General features: G+C 34.6%; 1 protein-coding gene and 1 pseudogene across 1 annotated transcript; both read right to left on the reverse strand.

Moving 5' to 3' along the window:
* Positions 1 to 209: 209 nt before the first annotated feature.
* LOC116091717 lies at positions 210 to 1,075 on the reverse strand (annotated as a pseudogene).
* A 10,392-nt stretch (positions 1,076 to 11,467) lies between these two features.
* LOC116092190 (olfactory receptor 4C15-like) lies at positions 11,468 to 12,433 on the reverse strand. The gene has a single exon (XM_031373539.1). The coding sequence runs from the start codon at positions 12,401 to 12,403 to the stop codon at positions 11,468 to 11,470; it is 936 nt and encodes a 311-aa protein (XP_031229399.1). The 5' UTR covers positions 12,404 to 12,433.
* Positions 12,434 to 23,589: the final 11,156 nt, after the last annotated feature.

Consider the following 23,589-nt stretch of genomic DNA (forward strand, 5'->3'; position numbering starts at 1 on the left):
ATTTGCTCCTTCTGCCCTGCCCTCTCCCACTCAAGGGCAAGACTCCACTAAGTAAACAAAGGAGCAGCCGCAGTGGTGGGGCACACCTTTAATCCCAGCATTGTGTTAAATGTGAAGTGACATGGCTGACTTCTAACATGAATTCTTAGAACCCCAACTTGTATCACTTACCTATTGACCAGCGCCCTAAACATTGTAAGTATAATATTTTAATAGTTATTAGAAATCACCATCAATTTTCTCCACATTTTCCAGATGGCATTCTTCATTTCCTTATTCCTGTATATGTAAAACATAGGATTGGCCAATGGTGTCAAGACTTGGACAACTACACCACATATTTCACAGATGCGAATAGGTTTACAGTTCATACATATAATAATATGCATGGGACAAAGAACAAAACATCTGTAATATGGGATCCACAGGTGGAGAGAGCTTTAAGTCGTCCTTCAGAACTATGGGCTCTCAGATAGAACAAGAGGACACCATATGAGACAAGAAGCAAGGAGAAGATAATAATGCAGATAGAGCCACTGTTTGCAAAGACCAAAAAGACAAAAATGAGTGTATCAGTGCAAGCAAGCTTGAGTAATGGGAATAAGTCACAAATATAATTATCAATAACATTGTGTCCATAAAAAGGCAGTTACAAAGTAAAGGTAATTTGTGTAATGGAATGCAAGAATCCCTCTGCCCAGGCTACTTCTATTAAAACACCTCAGAGTCTCCAGGTCAGGATGCAAGAGTATCAAAGGGGTTTGCAAATGACCACATAGAGGTAATAGACCAGAGCTTCCAGGAGAATGACTTCCATAGCAGTGAAGAAGTGGAAAGCAAACAGCTATGTCATACAGCCTTCAAAGGAGGTGGTCTTCCTCTCATAGAAGAAATCTAAAATCAGCTTGGGTGTGACAACAGTAGAAGTGCAAGTATCCAGTAAGGACGGGAATATCAAGAAATAGTACATGGGGGATACATCAGGGCTGTAGATTATGGCTACAACAATCATCATGTTGCCTCCATTCATATACCTGTTACACGAATGCAACAATTTACTAATTGTGTCTGTCATTTACATTGAATGAGGCAGTACATACAGTCTGCAGAAACATATTGGAGCAGAATCTTATCCACCACAGGAAGAAGAAATTAAAATACTTCAGGGTACACATAAAAAATCAGGCTATGTTTTGAACTGTGTTTCAAACTATGAAGTGGAATAGAACTTCAAGTGAACTAAGCTAATCTTCCTGAAAGAAAAAGTGATGGCACAGTGCCTGCTATTACACATGATATAACTATTAAAGAGTTAAAATTTTACTTATATTTCATCACTTTAGAAAAACAATATTGTCATGACACCTAAGTGGAGCTAATGTAAAGATAGTAACTGCTCAGGACAGAGTCCTAGTCAATAACATGTGGCATGTGTTATTGTTACTATTTTTAATGAAAAATTACAAATAAAATTAGAAAGTTTATATAACAAAAAATGCTTAACATGTTTTTTTGTTTATTTTTCTACTTTCATTTTTTTTTCTCAATGAGAACTTCAGTTGGTCTTTTTGTAGTCTTGATCTCTTCTTAAAACCTAAAAAAACTTCTTCCTTTGTTCATGTGTAAATAAGGCATATTGAAACCAGCAACAGAGTAAAGGAATGACCAAACAGCACCATATGAAAATAACTAAAAAACATATAGCTGATGTGAAAATCTAATTCACATTTGTCCTTTGAGAAATTCAGTTTTCACACCATCATAAAAAAATACTTTAATATAATTTAGACTCTTGAGACTTGTCAATTTTGAAAACCTGAGTTGGGGGTAGATGCACTTAAACAGAGTACTTTAAGGTTCTTGAAGCTATTCTGAAGATGTGTGTCACTTTCCAGAATACACATGGTGCTTTACATCCAAGGAGAACCATCATACTCTTCTGAATTATGTGTGCTCCAAGCAGAGACAGTATACCTATTCTCAAATAAGCACAACCTATTATACTTAAAGTAGACCAGTTTGGAAATGGAGCAGGCAGATACCCCCATACTTATCATAGTGAGTTAAATCAGAAATTCAATAACATTACATGGTTGTTTTGTGATATTGTTGCTACATTTTATATCCTAGATGTGAGTTATGAAATGTTATACATTTTATAATATATCCTTTGTTACTAATACAAAAATATTTAAAATTAATCATCAAAATTAAAACCCACAAAATTAATTTCTTTGAAGTTCTGAAAAGGTTGTGAAATTTGAGGTCTTTCATCATACTACTGAGCTCATAGTCTGACAGTATAAGATTGCACATTAATGTGTTGATATTACATTAAATGTTAAATGTTACTTTAAATGGGCATAATGATGAGACAACCCTCTCCCATCTTCATATACTCTTGGATTTCACACCCACTTTTTAATGTAGGAACCAACTAACTCTGCCAACATTTTTACTGAAACATTTCTAGCCTTTTTTTTTAATTGGAAATTTTCTTTATTTACATTTCAACTCTTATTCCATTTCCCACTTTCCCACGTCTCCCTGCTTCTATAAGGGTGTTGCCCCATGCACATTCACCTCTGCCCTGGAGTTCCCCTACACTGGGGCATCAAGCCTTTACAGAACCAAGGACCTCTCTTCTCATTAATGCCCAACACGGCCATCATCCACTTCATATACAGCTGGAGACATGGATCCCTTCATATGTACTCTTTGGTTGGTGATTTAGTCCCTGGAAGCTCTGGAGGTCTGGTTGCTTCATATTGTTGTTCTTCCAATGGGGTTGCAAACCCTTTCAGCTCCTTCAGTCCTTTCTCTAATTCCTTCATTGCTCAGTCCAATAGTTGGCTGTGAGTATCTGCCTCTGTATTTGTCAAACTCTGTCAGAACCTCTCAGGAGATACCTATATCAGGCTCCTATCAACAAGCACTTCTTGGCATCCACAATAGTGTCTGGGTTCGTGACTGTATGTGGGATGGACTCCACTTTTACTTGAATTAGAATTTTGGTGGGGATTGCATTGAATCTGTAAATTGCTTTCAGCAAGATGGCCATTTATCCTATATTAATCCTGCCAGTCCATGAGCAGGATTCGTCCATCTTTACATTGTCTTCGATTTCTTTCTTCAGAGACTTGAAGTTTTTGTCATACAGATCTTTCACTTGGTTGGTTAAAGTCACATCAAGATATTTTATATTTGTGACTATTGTGAAGGATGTCATTTTCCTAATTTCTTTCTCAGCCTATTTATCCTTCGAGTATAAAGAAGGCTACTGATTTGATTTGCTGAAGTCTGGATAAGGGGTTCTCTGGTGGAAATTTTGGGGTTACTTAAGTATGCTATCATAACATTTGCAAATAGTGATATTTTGACTTCTCCCTTTCCAATTTTTATCCCTTTGACTTCCTTTTGTTATCTAATTCCTTTGGATAGGACTTCGAGTCTATACTGAATAGGTAGAGAGAAAGTGACCAGTCTTATCTAGTCCACGATTTTAGTGGGATTGCTTCAAGTTTCTCTTGATTTAGTTTGATGTTGACTAGTGGTTTGCTGTATATTGCTTTTTACTATGTTTAGGTGTGGGCCTTGAATTCCCTAGCCATTCTAACCGCTAAAAGTCATGTAGTTAAATATCAAAAGCTGTTCCTTATTGTATCCTTGACCTTCACAAAAGGAGCTGTGCTCTCTGTACCATCTCCATGAGGAGTAACATTGGGGAGTGTTCCCCTCTATGTTCAGCTAGACACATTGGCCCAACTCTTCCATACTTATCCATGATAGTTACAAAACTAATTTATACCAATCTGTGTATATAAGCACCACACACCAAGCAACTGTACCACTGGATATGTACAAATAAGATTTCCTTGTTAATGTAAAATGTTAATAACATTCAAATCTATCTGAGGGATGAGCAGAAATGTCAATATAAGTAGTTGACACAAATGTATTTCAAACAAATAAAAATATTTTGATCACCGGTGATAAGTTAATTTTATGATTAGTTTTAAAAGCCAATCATATTTTTATTTCATACTGTTAGGTGCCAATGAAATTCTGCCTCCTTCTATGTGTAGCTACAGAAATTACTTTCAGCTGCTCTCCAAGAACTACTTTCTTTTTAGGTAACTCTCTCTCTCTCTCTCTCTCTCTCTCTCTCTGTACCTCTCTCTCTCCCTCTCTCTCTCTCCTAGTCTGCTTTTCTGGGTTCCCCAAATGTCTCAACTTCCTTGTTATGCAGTCTCTGAAATGTACAGAGAAGGACTTTTCCCTGCTTACCAACACCATCTTCGCAATAGTTTATGGAGCTTCTCTTTTGGCATCTTGGTGATTTGGATATGTTTAAACAATTATGCCATGACTAGAAGTGCTAAAGTAGATGCTTTTTTCATATAGGATTTTCCTGAGGCAGAAACCTAATTGCTAGAGGCAATTAAGTGTACTTAATTCACAGCATTCTATTTGTAACTTTATTTTGATCATGTTCCCTTACTTTTCTTCACTATGGGCTTTCATATAACAGTGAAAAACCAACATTTTATATTTGTTTGCAATATTGCATAGAGTTTATCAGCATGTCAATGTACCAGGACCCTTTACCAATTTCCTTTACACAGTCCCAAGAAATTCCACATTTATAACCAAACACGGAAGATGACTTTACTCACAAGAGTTGAATATGTGCTTAGAAAGCAAGCAAAGTATTATTGCAAAGATAGTATAAAACTCAAATTTTGAGGTTCTCTATACTACTTGATTTCTACGTGAAGATGAAAATGTGAAATATGTTTAATTACATTAAACATGAATAAAATTTGGAAAAGGATGGAAGAAGAAATGATGAGTAATAAAAAAGCAAGTAGTATTATTAGAAAAATGGAGGAAGATGAGGAAAAAGGAATGAGGGAAGGAAAAAGTAAGGAAGGCAGTAAAGAAGGAATGTATAGAGAAAGTTAGGGATGAAAAATGAAGGGAGGAAGGATGGAAGGAAAGAAAGAAGGAAGCAAGGAGGAAAAGGGGAGATAAGGCAGAACGAATTTGACTCTATAACAAATATTTTTGGACACAAGTTGTTACTACCATTAAGTGCTATTTTCTTCTGTTCTTCTATAATACTTTTGCTAGCTTCTGTGTGTCTTTATTTGGGTCATAAAACTGAATTACAAAGAAGGTATGAGTATGTGATACCCTCATGTACCCAGTTATGAAGTAAAAATCTCAATGTTTTCATTAAGCACACAATGTCTTGATCACAAAAACAAATTTAAAACGTTTTCATAATTAAAAACTTGCTGAAAATGTAAAAATACGTTTATCATCCCTACCACGCAAAGTTTTGGTGAGATATCTAGAGATGCCTAGGTCTTATTCTCTATCAAGAGAAGTCCATTCAGCAGTAACCAAAAGGCAATATCTGTAGCCAATTCTTCCTTCCATAATAAGATATATGCTAGAGAAAGTGGAGCATGTTGCCAATGTTTCTCTCACACCTTAATTACACTTTAAGGATAAAAGAGAAATAACAAAGCCAAAAATCCCTTCCTAATTGCACATGGAATTTAACATGGTTTTCCTGAGAGATGATCTACCTGTGAGACTTACCCTAAACTCCCTGAGGATTAAAACAATTTCTTGCCTTTGAGTTGCTGAGAAACAATACTGTATACTCATTCAGTAGCTGGAGTATTTATACTTCTATTATATCCAAAGTCAGCTTTAAAGAGTACTTTGAAAGGCTCTATTGATGATCCTTTTTAAACCATCTTGTCAGGGAGTTGACAATTGCCTGTGTCTCTATGAAGAATTTAAGTAAGAATTTCTGTATACTCACCCAACATAACAGATGAGTTTTGTCATAAGGAATCTACCAATTAACCTGTAAGAATAATGTGAATTATTCTTGGAAAAAAAAACACAAGCAAGAACAATATGTGGTAATTGCAGTGTCTTTATTTTCTCTAAGATGTTTTGCTTCATTTTTATTTTTTGACAATTTTACACATATGTATTCTATATGATAATATCCAGAGAATACCCTCTTTTATTTCCTTCCCATGCATATGAGTATCTTCTCAAATAGTCTTTCTATATTCCTGTCTTTTATTTTTGACCCAATATCTTTTTTCCTTAATGACAAAAGAACCATTAATGAACCTTTTTATTAATTATCCATACTGCTTATTTCCAAAAAAAGTTCAAATACACTTTTTATTAGATATTTTGTTTATTTATATTTCAAATGTTATCCCCTTTCCTGATTTCCTCTCCCAAAAACCTCTATCCCATCTCCCCTCCCCCTGTTCACCAACCCACCCATTCCCACTTCCCTGTCCTGGCATTCCCCTACACTGTTGCCCCTACCTATATCTTTAAAATTCCTTGTAGAAACAAGAGTAGAGGATTATCAAGGCCTGGGAAATTTCCTTATGAGTATATAACTAAAGAAAATGTTACTCTTTTCTTAGCACATTTGACTGTCAATAGCTCCTCAGTGAGGAGTGGATATTCATGAGTCACTCCTCTATCCAGGATACAATATTGAAAGGCTCAATCTTCTGTCAGTCTTAATGCAGATATGCACAGGCGCTGTGTGTTCACAAGTGTTAGCAGATATGTTTTGTCCATGTGATGGTTTCTATATGCTTGACTGTGGAGTGGCACTATTAGAAGTTATGGCCCTGTTGGGGTAGGTGTGTCCTTGTTGGAGTAGTTGAGTCACTGTGGGTGTGGGCCTTATGACCTACACCCTAGCTGCCTGGAATTCAGTATTCTGCTAGCAGCTTTCAGATGAAGATGTAGAACTCTCAGCTTCTCTAGTACCATACCTTTCTGGATTTTACCATGTTCCCACCTTGATGATAATGTACTGAACCTCTGAACTTGTAAGCCAGCCCCAATTAAAAGTTATCCTTGTAAGACTTGCCTTGGTCATGGTGACTGTTCATAGCAGTAAAGTCCTAAGACAATCCAGAAGACAGATTTTCATAGCACTCATCCTAATTTTCCATATCTTACATTGTCGTTGCCATCACTTACAAGACATTTACTGGTTCTAGGAGCAGATTCTAGTCATGAGCTTTGGACAGCCATACACTCTCTGTGCTGGGCTGAAGTAGGTATCTCTCTATTTATCACAAAAAAAATGCAAAAGTAAGCTTCTCTGACTGATGCTAAGAGGTACTCCAGTTGATAGACATGGAGACATGACAATGTGTTCTTTTATCTATACAAAAGCAGTTGATTCTTCCCTAAGGTCTATGACATTCTTCTTCCTAGGATTAATAGGATTAATATGCTAGATATGTAGATTTGTGTTCCTCTCCCGTGTACAGGCCTCAAATGCTATCTGTATGTGTTTAACAACCTCCAAACACACATGTCATCAACACACCAGTGGGTATTTATACCTTGACTGATGGGTTAGTATTCAAGCATGCAGGGTCCACACAGCTCCTAAGTGATTTGACTAGTTTTTGTTTTCTGGTTTTTGTTTTGTTTGACTTGGTTTAATTTTTTGAATAAAGGCTGTTTAACACTTTCTGGAACTTAACACACTAGTCAGCAGAAAAAAATATTTTGAGAAATTCTTAACTGTGAGCACCTATGAAATCAAATGAAGTTTCATATTTCCCACTTATAATGACACAAATTAAATATTCCTATCCCAAAATGAAGAAGTAATGGCACAAAAAATAAAAAAGCATAGAGCAATAGCAGTAACAAAACTCATTTGAACAATTTACTATATGCTGAACCATGTTCCTATCTTGACTTGTATTGAAGCATTGAGATCAATAAAAATTCTGTAGTTCAAATACTCCAAATCTGCTGACCACTATGAGGCAAACTCCCTCAAAGAATCTTCTCTACCCTAAGCATTTTTTTTTTTTTTGCCTATGTAACATGACCTGAAATCTATGAACATTGACAAGCTTTAAGGGATGGCTTTTCTGATGCACCATGAATGGATTCTAAGTTTTCTGCCCATTGCTAAGATTCAGTCGCTATCAGAAAATCAGAAGCAAGACTCTGTAAATCCTGAAATCTTACATAATTCATCACTACAAATATAGTACCAGATGTACAAAACTGCTAAGATTATCTGACACTTCAAGATATGGCCAGAACACTTTGGTCCGCAACTATATGAGCTTCTGTGGTCTCAAAAGGGGAAACATTTTACTGGGAATTCTTTCCAATAGCAGTGAATTTTTCCAGGTATATTCACTTTTTCTCATTTTGGAGCATTTTGTGGGTGGTGTCATCTCTTAGCCTCATTTGCTTTATCATGGTTCAGAAAAGGGTGTTTCTCTTTAACAAATTAACCTCTTTTTAAGGACACATCTTGCTATGTGATACTTCTTCTTACTTGACAAAATATACATTTTTAAAAAAGAGAAAGGTTCTTTTTCTGTATGGATAATGTTACTGCACACTCCATGAAGTTTATCCTTGTGTTATTCATATGCTGAATCCTCTGCCTTCATATTTCTTCCAAACAGGATACTCCATTGTAATGCTTATGTCAAAAATCTCTTGTCTCAAATTTGTGTAAACATTGCTTACCATTTATTCTCTACCTTGTTAATAAAAGCTGATTAACCAATGGCTGAGCAGAAGAGAAAATAGAATGGGACTTCCAGCAGTAAGGGAGGGATAGACAGAGGTGTAAGACAGATTGAGCCATGAGCCACATGGAGGATAGGAGAAATCATGAGAGTTCAGCTAGAACACCCAAGGTTACAAATGCAAGTATTATGGGGATTTTGAGTGAGAGGTGGCCAGATTAGTTTAGAGGATTAAAATATTAGTCAATGACTGGCCAGGATTATGGTAAATCTCTAAATAAATCTTGGTCTCCTTGTGTCATTATTGAGGAATTAGCTAAGATAAAAGAAACAGCCATTGTGTTAATTTACTGCATATATTTAAATTTTTCTGTTATGTTTTCCTTTCTTGATTAACTACACATTCAAAAAACTATTTTTGCCCAAATTTTCTGCTCTCTTTCATTGAAGACTACACTATGTGCAATAAGACATAGCCATGATTGGTCACTTGTCCTAAAATTCCCTCTGGAAAATTAACTATTTCATTAGCTTTATACTCAACTTCACTCAAATACAAAGAACATGGGTAGACTGAATCAAGATTCTTGGCAAATATATCATACAAGAAATACTCAATTTTATGAGATAATCATTATATTCCTTGGAGACATCAGCAGCCCTCTATTTTCTGTATTTTTTTAAGTAGCTGGTCTTCCAAGCTTCTAACCCAATGACTTAAAATACCTTCAGAACACTTTGCTAGCTCATTGTATCACACTCTTCCCAATTTATCATATTACCTACTTTTCTTCTTCCTGAAATCAAAGTCATATCAATAGACACTTAAAGTAGAATGCTTTATTGTGGTTTACAGTTTGGGTATGTAATCTATCACAATGGAGTGTCATAACTATTACTGTACGTAGTTAGAAGTGAGTCATGTAATGATGGAGCCAGTTACATAACTTGAGGCTTTTGCAAGAACAATATGTGCTCTTAGAAGCTGAACTCCCTTCAGCATGCCCCACCCACCAAATTGTATTTATAATAAGTAATAAATTATAAGGTTTTGAAGTTCAAACATAATAAAAATGATATATGGTATCTCAAGCAGGGATATATAAGCAATATATATATATATATATATATATATATATATATATATATATTCCCTCCCACATACATTTCTCTGCTTTTCAGTGTACACAGAACAAACCCCTTTCTTAGGCACAGAGACCAGACAGAGAGGAGACTGGTACAGACTTGGAACTGAAATACGTACAACATGCCAGTCAGAAAAAAAAAAAAAGACAGATCAGGCACACAGAACAGACAGTAGACATACCAGAAGCCACAACCTACAGACATGCCGAAAAACATGGAGAGACAGAAATAAATTGTGGACTCACTCTTTGTCATACTAAGCCCAGAAAGATTTTTTTGTCTCTGTTCTTTAATGTGACATCTACACATTTTGATACCTCCTCTGTGGTTCCTTTAATCACTAACCAATACACCAAAACTGAGTTCTGTACATTTTTCCAAATGGGAATTTTCTTGTGTCTTCCGTAGCTCCAGTGAGAAACAAACACTATTAATACTCAGCAATTTTTTACCATAAAATTCAGCTGCTATGTAGTGTTTACTCCAAACAAAAGGTATTTAAAAGTAAGTTAATTTCCCATAAATTCCTATTGATAATAAACCAAAGTATAACCATGAAGTGGCATAAATATTCTCCATTGATAAGTATAAAAATGTAATTATTATTTGTACACACAGTTATGAATATTGCAATCATATAATACATTGAAATTAATAGACATTTTGGAAACTAATTTCAAATTTGCTTATGCTAGCATCTATATAGTATTTCATTATCTTTGCCCTCCTCTTCCTATGAAATTAATGCCAGCAAACTTTTTGTGTTATACAGGAATAGGAGATATACATTGGTATTTCTCTATATAATCAATTCCCAGTGCTCATTAGAGTGGGATAGTCATATCATCCAAGAGAAATTCTAGCTGTTCTCTTGTAGTTAATCTATCATGAAATTAAGGAAGCAACTCATACTTTTTTTAGCAGACATGAACAGATTACCTTACAATGAAGCCAGATGATACAGGAAACCCAGAGGACAGATTCTGAATTCACTCTCTGCATCTATAGGTTATAAGGTCTCAGTGTGTCACTTAGAAACCTGTTTCCCTTAGAATGACTTCTGATTTTTCTTGCCCAAATGCACATTTAGTTTTTCAACCAAATTTTTAAATGTAGGATAGTTAATAAATCATTCAAATAATTAAAACATTTCAAATATACAATAAAGTAATGATAAGGTAAATTTGGACTGCCTTTAATTTTTATATAACAATTCTGAGTACCTAATCCAGAGTAAAACTATGAGCCCAGAAACATATTCAACATCAAACTATTGAGGTACTCTGTATAAATTATGTTATTTATTCATAAAAATCATTATTTTATCTGACCAGTAAAATACAACATTCTTTTTCCTTATATTTAAAAGTGTGCTTTTGTTTGCCTGTATGTGTGTGTGTGTGTGTGTGTGTGTGTGTGTGTGTGTTATACATGTTACATGGTGTTTGTGTCTGTGAACATGCATAGAGACATAAAAGAAAGAATTGATTAGGAACATTTATATCATTCTACTTTATTTTCTTGAGGCAGGACTCCAATGAAACTTGCAGTCATTGTTTGTCAAAAGTATTTGTGGTGAAGAAAAACCCTGGGATCTGCAAATCTTATAGACACCAGTAACAGATAAATAGTGCTTTCATGCTTAGATTCTGACATCATTTGTTAAAAACAAAATTATGTACTCGTTTTGACATAGCTAGTATTCTTTCTCATTGATTTATATCCCCAGCAGTGTAAAAGCAATATTAAAATCTAACAAAAATCATCTTCACTCTCTTCCACATTTTTCTGATGGCATTTATCATTTCCTTATTCCTGAAAGTGTAAACTATAGGATTTAGCAATGGTGTCAGGACATTGACAAATAACAGTGTGTCTTTCTCAAAGGAGAATGCAGATGTATCCCGTGCATATATTAATATGCATGGAACAAGGAACAAAACCACAACAGTAATATGGGCTCCACAGGTGGAAAGAGCTTTCCATCGACCTTCAGAACTGTGGGCTCTCAGAGAGAACAAAATGACACCATAGGAAACAAGCAACAAGGAGAAGATTATAATGCATATAGCACCACTGTTTGCAAATACCAAAAGAACAAAAATATGAGTGTCTGTGCAGGCAAGTTTCAGCAATGGAAACAGGTCACATGTGTAATGATCAATGACATTGGGTCCACATAAAGGCAACTGCAATGTGAAGATAATTTGTGTGATAGAGTGCAAGAAGCCCCCTGCCCAGGATATTGCTACCAAAATGCTACAGAGCCTCCGGGTAAGAATGGCAGAATAGTGCAAGGGCTTGCAAATAGCCACGTAGCGGTCATAGGCCATGGCTGCTAGGACAATCATTTCTGTCCCTGAGAAGAAATGGACTGAAAAGAGTTGAGTCATGCAACAGCCAAAGGAGATAGTCTTCTTCTCATAGAAGAAATCTACAATCATCTTGGGTGTGACAGTAGAAGAAACACATAGATCCAGGAAGGATAGGAATCCCAAGAAGAAATACATGGGGGAGCCCAGGAGTGCAGGACTGTACATGATGGTCACCACAATTATCATGTTACCCCCTATAGTTGCAAGATAGACCAATAAAAGTACAAAAAACAGTATTTTTTCAACGTTTGGGTTCTGAGAAAGCCCCAAAATTATGAACTCAGTAACAAAACTCTGGTTTTGCATAATTCTCAAGAGGCAGTCAAAGTAAATTTTCTTCACATAAATCTTCTTTTATGAAAAAATGCTTCATATATATACATATATATAATATTTCCATCAACACAAGAATATATCCAGTACAAATGGATATATTTGCATTGAGGAATCTATTGTAATTTAAAATAAAATATTAGAAAAAATGGAGAGTATAACTAAGTAACATGAATTAATTAAAAGATAATTTTTTGTACATTTTAAAGAAGCTGTGTATTAAATTTTAATTATAAACACATCCACTGTATGACTAGAGTGAAATAGTGTAACTTTGCATCATCAGCTTTTGTAAATCACCTTGGTCTCCTTGAAGTGAATATTAAAGGACATTTTAAAACCACTACCTAGATGTGAATAACTCAAGGCCAGGGTTGAGGTTCTGGCAGTGACTTGTTGGAGCATTGGCCTGTACAACAATATGACCATACCTTTATGAAAATAATCTTATTGTCATTAAATCTAAGAAAGAAATACTTAAAAAAAAAAAAACAGGTCTCCTGTGTTTTCACACTCTTGGTCAACAGGTCATTTCATTTTTACTATTTCATCTGATGTTCTAATCTAAGTATAAGAGAAAAGAAACAAGGAATTATTAACCTTGGATTTTAAAAGACATAAGTTCCAAGAATAATGGGATCTCCTGGAATCAACTTGATGAACAGTGAGATTATTAATCTTACTTACATTAACACTAACAGTTGTTCTTTCTAGTCTCCTTCTCTGAATTAAAGCAAAATCATCTTCTTACTTTGTTCCTATGTGAATGAGAGATCTTGACAAAGGCAACAGGAAATGATGAAGGTTCAGAAAGTGATGGACCAAAAACCCACAAATGAAAATTGGTGATATCTCATAACTGAAAAGGGGAATTTTTTTTTGTTCAATTAATTTTACAGACCTGAGACTTTTGTTACTTCATTATGCTATGTTAAGATGTTAAGCTAGTATTTAAAGGGCATATCTTTGGATATCTGCATTTTAAAAATCTCTGAATTCAAAATAAAACAGTTGTGTAAAAAAAAAGTTGTGGTAGTCTTAATGACAATAACTCAACTAGAACAGCGACGATTTTACTTGCAAAACCTTCATAATTCATTTAAGATGGAGAAGTTGAGTCAGTGCCCACTTAGATTTTTTACTTCTATGTTCCAGCCTGTTTTGTTGAGGAACATACATGCACAATGTATAAAGAAACATATACATCAATTCAGCCACAAACACTGTATCTACAATGGTGTACTGCCCTAGCATCCTAATGTTTTTTATAATTAAACTATCTGAAATGAGAGTATTGTATGGTTTATGATTATATTTTAGAGCTATCAGAATATATGCAAATTAAACACAAAATGCAGTTTTTGTCTAAATTGATTCCTTTAACATAAAAGGAATAATAATGAGATATAAGCTTTAGATGACCTGAAAACCACCTGAGCATTAATTTTCATTATACCAGAACTTGCTTGTCAAGCTGCAAAATGGTGTGACAATCAATAGTCATAATCTGCTGTGATGCTTATGAACCACAATGAGAAATATGGAAAGATATACCTAAAGAAATATGGAGGCACTCCTGTTTCACCAGTAACCAGCAGCACTCAAATTGAAGTGAAGTACTAAATGCAACAGGAAAACTATGCCCATTACTAGCCAACTACCCAAGACTAGTATAGCCATGAATCATAGAGGAAAAATCTATTACTAGATCAGCTCAATTCCTAATGGAATCTAAAAATGTATCCTTAAACCCACAGATAAGATTAGATCTGACCCCTTGTCAAAGTAGTTTTTCTTTGCAGCAAATGTAGATCAGTATAGAAAAACTGATTAAAATATATAGCTATACTAATCACAGGAAACCAGTCTCAACATATATAGCTAGCATAGAGTTTCAGTAACAAAGTTTCAGGAAACATTGTTGTAGAGGTACAGAAAACCTGTAAGAGCTACAGTGCAAGACACTCTACAGTGAAACTGGGTTTCCTAGAAATGACAAAGACTCTATACCTCTGTAATCTCATAAGTGTATGTGACAATTTCCTGAACAAGACTTGACTAATGACCTGAATATGGATGCTTGAACAAGAACTTAATAACGAATAGGACAACAATAGACATGCTAATGTGGGAAAGGAATTCTCCTGGGCCCCACCTCTAGACAAAGAACCGCAGGCCAATAAAGACTGCTGAGGAAATGAGAATTGCCCCTTTCACAGGGAAGGGCTCCCAGTTAGGTATCCAATAACAAGTGGTCAGCCCTCATATCATATATCATGCAACAATATACAGACTGAGCAGGCTGTATTTTTAAAATTTTCCATTTGTATATTATGTAAAAATAGTATATTTTAAAACAGCCAAGAATTTGAGATGTTATGAAAAAGAAGATAATAAGAGGACCAAGTGAGGGTGCTTGGGTGGGGTTAGAGGAAGAAAAGGAAAGGAAGAAGTTATTTTACTATATGTCAATTACAAAATAGAGTTTAACAAGGAAAATAGTCAAATATTTATCCACATATAATTATTTTTGTTTAGATAAGGCAAATGTTCTCACTTTTTCTACATTTTCTTGACAAATGAATACACAGTAAAATAGTATGGCAGACTCTAGTGAATCTATGTGAGGTACCATATGAGCCTCTGTCTTATGTTATTTCTGTTCATCTAACATTAGGCTAAATAAAATGATAAATAGAAATTAAAATAATTTACTTTCTATTGAGGGAAGATCTGGAACACAGTCATGATATATTTTACACACTCTTGAAATTCTCAAATGAATAGCAAATACATTGTAAATGTGGGTAACAAAACAGCTTGATGTATAATCCTCACTTGTCATTTACTGACATATCAGAGATAAAGGACTTTTCCCCATAAAAGTAAATAGTTTTCATGCTAGTGGTAATGGAAAATCCATAGATATCCTGAAATGGACACAAACTCACCTTATCTTTGAATTCTTGATCAGGTCAACTCCACTTCCAATTTCTGGGATTATAAGCATGTGTGATCACAAACAACAAAATGCATATATTTTACTAATATATTCTGCAAATTGTATCTCAAAAAGAACGTGAATGTTACTTGACTCAATTTATCCATATACATGAAGCTTAACATGTGTTATAATGCTAATCTATGAGAAGATCAGGAAAATGATATTCTTATTCTCTCTGTGGACTCTTCTCATGAAATAAAAGTGTATTTTTGATGGTAATTCTTCAATCCAAAACTTGAGGCTGAAACTAAATAAGGATATATCTGTCAAACCTAATCTTAAAAATCTACTAACTTATAATCTGTCAAAATAATTAAGACATATAAGTTAATAGTTACTTTTTCAATGATCAAATATTTCAATGTGCTGAGAAATATACTTGAAGTCATGATTAGTATACATGCAATGCATTCACACAGACAAGATTTCTTGAGGCTTCTGTATATGTTTTCAATCCTTAACCTAATACAAGTAAATAAAAATAAATGTAATATTGTTTAACATCAAGTATAATTAGTAATACATGATCCCCAAGACTTTTCTGAGATTGACTGAATATGGAATTTAATATGTTTAATAATAATAAAAAAGCATCCCATGAAAGACACACACACACACAAAAAGAATGTGAATATTGATGTCAAGATTCTTTAAAAAGTGTTCTATGTCAAAAATGAAATACTGAATCAGTCAAAAGAAAATTATTTACATAACATTTTAATATTAATCACAATGACTTTAGCAATACTTTTATTAAAGCAGTAAATGTAGAAAATATATTGATATTATTGAAGAACTTTAAGCATGTTTTAAATTTGAAACAGGACTCTTCCCCACACTTTTATCTAAATATTAAGTAAGTTGAGAAACTTTTATCATAGGATGTGATGAAGTATGTAAAATATTGAAAAAATAAGAAATATAAAACTATCATGAGAGCTCTATAATGAAGACTATTACAAATTGCTATCACATGATATGTTGTAATTAAAAACTGAAAATTAGGTACCAAGATGACACACACAAAATCTAATTTCTTCTGAGTTTCTGAAAACAATGTCAAATTTTAAAAACACTCATCTAATTACCAGAAGTGGAAGTAATATACTGATATCACAGGGCACCTTAATGGGGAATATTTTATTACGTTATAATTTTTCATTGACAAACATATATTGAGCTTGACCTTCTTCCAACTCATTGCTCTTTGGTTTCCAATCCATAATCTCATTTAGAAAAAAAACTCATTTTCTTTATATTATTATGTATAAATACAGTAGATAATATGTACTACATTGTCCTAAAATATTCCAACATCTTTTCCAGAGCTGCCATGCATTTGAAAATCCTACAGGGGTAAAGTCTTTTGCCCAGGGGTCACACAACAGAAATTGTGTTCACTGAGCTATCTAAGCAGTGACCTAGACAAGTGTGCTTCCCTGGTCCACCATCCACATTTCCTACTATTTCCTTCTCATTCATTTATGCAACTCAACTAGTTGTTGTATTGATACACTCTCAGACCAGAGAATGCCTTCATTAACTGTGAGTCACATGTAACACTCAAAATGATCAGAGTGGTGAATAAATAGAGGGTTACTATTAAGAATAGATGCTTTTAGATATATTTAATATAAATGGCTAGTGTTCTTACAAATGGTGATAATTTATTAAAGTTTTACATGAAATCATCCCATGTGTTAAATTTCATGTCTGTCCTATTTTTAACTAAAGTTATTATTTATCAGTACAAGCTTCCTTTCCTGTGTCTGTAGCTAATCAGATTCATTTTCTCAACTTTATGAAAAATGTGTTCACAGCAGAAAACTAATCTTTTCTCTGCCCACCATGTTACTCTTGATTTCCCTAAATATCTCAACTTTACTTGCCCTACGATGTATGGAATATAGGGAAAAGAGATTTTTCTCTTTCTTTCCATGTACTTCCTGGTGGATTTCTGAAACCTCTTTGATGTCCTAGTGATTTTCCTCATTTTAAGACAGAGAACAAAATAAAAACAATTTTTAGACATTGGATTTCATTGTAATAAGGCTGTACTTAATTGACCTTCACATCACCAAAGGATTTTAATCCAATGTCTAAAAATTGTTCTTATTTTGGGCTTGTACCACAGTAAGAGCAAAGATTTTAAGTTGTACTAAATACAAAATGAACAAACAAACAAAAAGACTTTATATATTTATGTTCATTTAAGAAAATACTAATAGTGATATATTATTTTTAAATATACAGTTAATATGTTTGGAGTTATTTAAAATTTATATTGAGAAAAACATGTATTTTCAGTACTGCTGTAGACAAGCATCTACATAAAACTGTTAACTTGATTGTTGTTTTATATCAAACAACTTCTATAATACTCATTTTTATTGTTATAACATTTTATACATTTTAAGGAATATGACAAAAATATTTTAGGTATTGAAAGGGAGGGCTCAGGGAGGAGTTGGGGTACAAAAGGGAAACAAGAATGTGATTTAATTCTATTTACCTAAAATATATTTTTAAATGTTAACAAATTCAGATAAATTGAAATCATGTAAACTTTTCTCATCATATTGCAATAAAAGTTAAAAAAAATTTAAAAAAAAAACAGAGAACAAGCCAGAATATTAACACCAAGACAATCAGAACTTTACCTACTTAGTTTCCCTAAGAATTCAGATCTAAGTGGACATAATTAAATCAGAAGACTTCATGTGTGAATTGAGTTGAACTTGCTTAACTTGAGTTCCTTCTGTATAATATGTACTAATGTATATTTCTGGAACTAGAATATTTTATATCCAATATTCTTACTACATATTGAAGGTGTAATGATGCTTGTTTTTCATGTTCTTATGTCAGTATTCTTTGCACAACCTCAAATTATTCTATCTTCTAATGCAACCTTCAGAATTGTGAGTTACATGAGTATATGTTCAAATAATCAAGCTATTGTCAGAGAGATACTAGAAATATAAGTTTGTGGGGGATTTCTTAATTTTTGACTTTCAATATGAAGGTGAAAATATGATGATATGTTTAATTTCATTAAACCTTAAAAAATGGAAGCTTCAAAGACCCATTGGAATGGATGAACAGGTGGAAGAAGACTACAGTATTATAAGAGTTATTTTTGTCACTGTGGACACTTGAACAATTGTTTATCATGAAATGCTAGTCCATGTAATATTTATGTGATTTTTTTCAATAAAATGCTGATTTGGGTCATAATATTTATACCAAGATAAGTAAGCAGATCATCAGGGTCTATAAAGTTCTCACAAAAATAGTTATTTGTGAAGTTAAAAGTCCATCATGATGTTAAACACAGTAGACTACTTACAATACCCACATGCTAAATCAGTTTGTCACAAATTTAAAAAGCATTTATAAAACTATATACATAGGTAATATCCTTACTTTGCTTCACCAAATGTCACTTCTGTGAAAATTTGGTGACAAATATCCTTCCTGTTCAGTCTTAACAAAGATTCTCTATTGTTAGCAAGTCTTTCTTTCACATCTGAAGGACAGCAGAAGCAATACTCTGGTATAGGCTGCTACCACTGTTACTTTAGTGCTGTATTCATCATGGTCATTGAACAAAACATAAAAGAAGAATCCAAATGTTTCTTACCTCACTGTATCAGGTATTTAAAAAGGTTTCTTGGAGACATCATGAATCTGTAAGATTAATTCTTAGTTCCCCAAGGTTGGTAAATTCTCTGCTCCCGAGAGAATCCATGACATACTTTTGAGCAGCTTTCCACTTATTGAAAAGCTTATAATGCTTCCATGCCCATCTAAGGTTGTGTTATGTGTTTTTTACAATTTGGAGAAGACTGTATATGAAAATAATTCCATATACTTCATTTTCAAGAAGAGTAGACTGTTCTGTTCTTTAACGGATACAACATAACGTCTTTGTGCAGAACTCAAAGGAAAAGTCTTGGGTCAAAAGGAATTTATCAATGCATCTGTAAGAAAACTAATCTTAGTATTGTTGAACAGTGTAAAAAACTTCTCACTAAGAAGATATTTACATATAAATATGCACGAAGTATATAATAATAGAAATATTCATTTTATCTTAAGAAAATATTTATACTTTACAAAAAGAAAAAGAACAACAAGAAGAAACAACAAGAGGATATAACAAGAACAGGAAGGAGGAGGAGGAAGAGAAGAAAAAGGAGATAAGTAGGAGGAGGAGGAAGAGAAGAGAAGGAGAAGAAGAAAATTAAATATATTCACGGTAGATATGAATAACTACCTCTACTCAGATCTGGACCCTATCCTTTTACTGTGTCACAAATTAGGTCACATATGTTTCTGAAAAATGTCTATGTCTCAGATTTCATATCTGTCTAGGGTTCTAACTGGAAGAATTAACATTATGGCTTAATGGGCTTTAATGTTGTTTCAGGTAGCTCTTCTCTAACAAACACTAGGCGCAGTACAAAATTAAAAAAAAAATCCTATGTTCACCTAAAAAGTACATAAATATCAGGTATACTTCATGTCCTATTTAATATGATCACTTGTTACAAACAAAACAATGCCATCATATTTTCAATAAAAAATTTCTAAAATTTGTGTTAAAATAGCCAGTGTAAAGAGAAACAAGGCCATGTTTTATTAACACATGTTTTAAGAGCACAAGTCATAATGAATATGATTAATATGATAATATGACACAAGGTTCATTCTGGAATCAGTTTTCAATGCAAAAAAGATATTAGTTGAAAATTCAACTAAATATAAATAAAATTTGTTATTTAAATTGGACAAGCATATCCAAGTTTTCTCTAATAATCTTGACTTTTACAATGCAAAGTAACTGCAGTAGAATCAAGCGTACATGGAAGTAATATTATGGAACCTTCTCTTCTATTTGGTGTGTGTCACTCTGAAATAACATCAATATGGAATGTGTTAAGAATGAGAGACTTTATGATCAGTTCAACATTGGACAATTATGTACTGGCTGATACACACTGCATTACTGATGTTTAGGGAACAATATGCAAAGAAGGAGGATATATAATACCTAGGAATAGGGAATAATGCTCTAAAATATCTTCTGTACATGATGTAGCTATTACTACCATGAAATCACAGCAAATATGGTTATCTGTAAAATATTTGCCGAGGATCAATAAAGACAAAATCCTGGTAAAAATGTTGAAGATCATTTTTAGGCCCCTATCATATCTAGAGGGAATTCCCTATTGGTAGCTGTTGAGGGATGAAAAAACCATTTTTTTCTGAGATTTGGACAACGATAGATTAATGATGCTCCATGGCTAATGCCACACATATTTGCATATGGATTAAATTGATTATCAAAAGAGAAGGGATTAATCATGCTGTAAAGAGCATTAACAGTTGAGGGTAGATAGGAAAATGTATAATTGTATACATGTGTGATTTTGCAATATACTGAGAAACTAAACATACATTAAAATTAGGCCAAATGTAACAGAAAGAAAAAAATGTTCACTTCTTAATCTTAAATAGTCAAAACAAAATGAAACAAATGAACAAAACCAAAACCAAAGCCAACACCAACCACAAAGAGCTTTAAATATAACATTCATTTGTTATAGAACAGACTAACAGATTAGTCAAGGGTATTCCATAATTTCTCCTCTATTGGCTTCAAAGTATTAGGTCTTCGGTTGATATCTTTGATCCTCTTGAAAATGAGTTTTGCACAGAATGAGACGTAGAGTTCTAAGCTAATTTTTCTACGTATGGCCATTCTGTCTGGCCAGCACCATTTGTTGAAGATGTTGCTTCTTCAATGTGTATTATTGACTATGATAAAATTCAGTTTGTTGTAGTAAAGTACAAATATGTGTAGGTTTTCAAATTTAGTCCATTGATTTATATGTCTGATTTCATACCAACATCATAAAGTTTTTATTAGTATGTCTGTGTCGTATAATATAAAGTCTGTGATAGTGATAACAACAAGCACTATTTTATTGGTCAAGATTTTATTTGCTAGCTGAGTATCTGGTAGTTTCATAAGAAATTTTAAGGATTTTTTTTTTGGAAAAAAATAAGAATTGTGTAAGTTTTTTTATGGGAATTACACTAAGTCTATAAATGGATAGAGTAATAAAAAACAAAAACAAACAAACAAACACCAAACATTCTGAGAGAAGTAATGCAGCCTAGAAAAGACAAATATGGTATGTAGGTATGTATTCTCTTAGAAGTTATCTTTAAAGCTTTCAATAGACATGTTACAAGCTGGTCAAACACAGAACTTATGTATCGCATTATATTGTAAAGGATAAGAGATGGGAGCTAAGGATAAACTATAGAATATATAGTGAAGGAAACCGGCCTGCAGTTTCACTTCTTACCGTGGGTGATTCACGAACTGGGGAAGTTGAGTTTCTGTAAAGATAAGCGGGTTAGGAGACGAGGAATGACACCAAGTAGATTTTTATCAAGGTGTGATCTTTACTTAGTGAATTGGGATATTTATACCTAAGGCAAAACAATCTTATGTCTTTTAGCATAGAAGTGAGAACAGGGAAAAAACATATCAGTCTGTAAACAAGCCCCTGCAAGCGAGGGTTCCAGGCAGGAAAGCGGATTAAGGGTTCAGTTCCTTTTGAATTCTGGGCTACCAGTTCTGTCTTTGATCCCTGGAGCTGTCTCCGGTCCCAAACACCTGATGGGCCGAGCCGGGCTGCTGCCTCCGGAGTCCTCTTGAGGAATCCCGTTGACCTCAGCGGGGACAGTACAATTCACCCTATTTTGTTTAAAAATGATGCAAGGAAATGCGATACGATCTCTACACAAATACATGGGCAACATAAAAGCTCATAACACCTTCTGGCTCCGTCCTCCAAGGCAATTACGCACAGTGGGAAATCCAGGCCATGAAACGTCTGTAACCCAGACGGCCATCATCCACGTGCCAGCCTAGGGTGACCTCCCAGCCAGAAAAGGGTCATCAGGATGCACCATCCTCCATGTAGAATGCCAAGGCTCGTCCGCAAAACCCATGGTCCAAGGACTGATCATAATCTCCGAAAATGGCTGACATAACTCTTTCAGTCAGGTGCTGAATTCAGTAGGGCAGGGTGTGGTACAGCTGGAAGCCAGGGCTCCGGTCACCAGGAGCTGATCTCAGGATGATGCAAATCAGTTCCTTGAAGCCTCTGGAGAACTGAATTAACCTTTGAAAGCCTGGAGACTGAGCGAGAACCAAGCATTCTCGGGAGATGCCTGATCTAGCGAACATTGAACCGGTCACGAAAGCTGTGCTCCATGGGAGCTTTTACTGCTTGAATCGGATAAGCAGGTTTTTCTTGAGAAGCTGGTCAATTAGCAGGATCAAGGCAATTCTAGGGATTTGCCTGTCCCACCTCCTGCTTTGATCGGGAAAAGCAGATATTAGCAACTGGCATTTCTCGGAAACAGGCATTTCTTGGGAGTTGCCTGTCCCACCTCCTGCTTTCATTGGGAAAAGCAGATATTAGCAACTGGCATTTCTGGAAACAGGCATTTCTCGGGAGTTGCCTGTCCCACCTCCTGCTTTGATCGGGAAAAGCAGATTTTAGCAACTTTCCAAAATAAATGAACACACACACACACACACACACACACACACACAAAACTGGCGGGGTAAAAAAAATCTATCAAAGGCAAAACTGGCTGGGAGGAGCATATCTTAAGGCATCGGCTTCTCCGAATCAATCTGTCGTACCAATCTTTCTGGTAGCCAGCGAGCCTCTTCTTCGGCTTGGGAAAACACGCAGACAGAACCTCTGCCCCAAACCAGGACCGGGTCCGGACCAAGCCACGTTTTAGTGAGCGGATCCTTCCACCGCAGCATAGCGTGGGAATTTGATGATTCAGGATGCCAATGTCGGTCCGCTGCTGAACGATTATTAATATCAATCTGCAGAAAGATCAAAATAAAAAGGACAAACGCCAGATGCGCTTTGGGAGACCTCTGAGGAAAGAGGATTCCTCCTTTGGTCTTGAAGAGCCAGTTTTTGATAGTACGATGGGCACGTTCACCAATACCTTGGCCCATAGGATTATAAGGAATACCGGTTTTGTGAACGATGCCAAAATTTTTGCAAAAGGAAGAAAAATTCCTCCCCAAGTAGGAGGGACC

The sequence above is a fragment of the Mastomys coucha genome, unplaced genomic scaffold (assembly GCF_008632895.1).
Source record: "Mastomys coucha isolate ucsf_1 unplaced genomic scaffold, UCSF_Mcou_1 pScaffold15, whole genome shotgun sequence".
In the NCBI taxonomy this organism is placed as follows: Eukaryota; Metazoa; Chordata; class Mammalia; order Rodentia; family Muridae; genus Mastomys; species Mastomys coucha.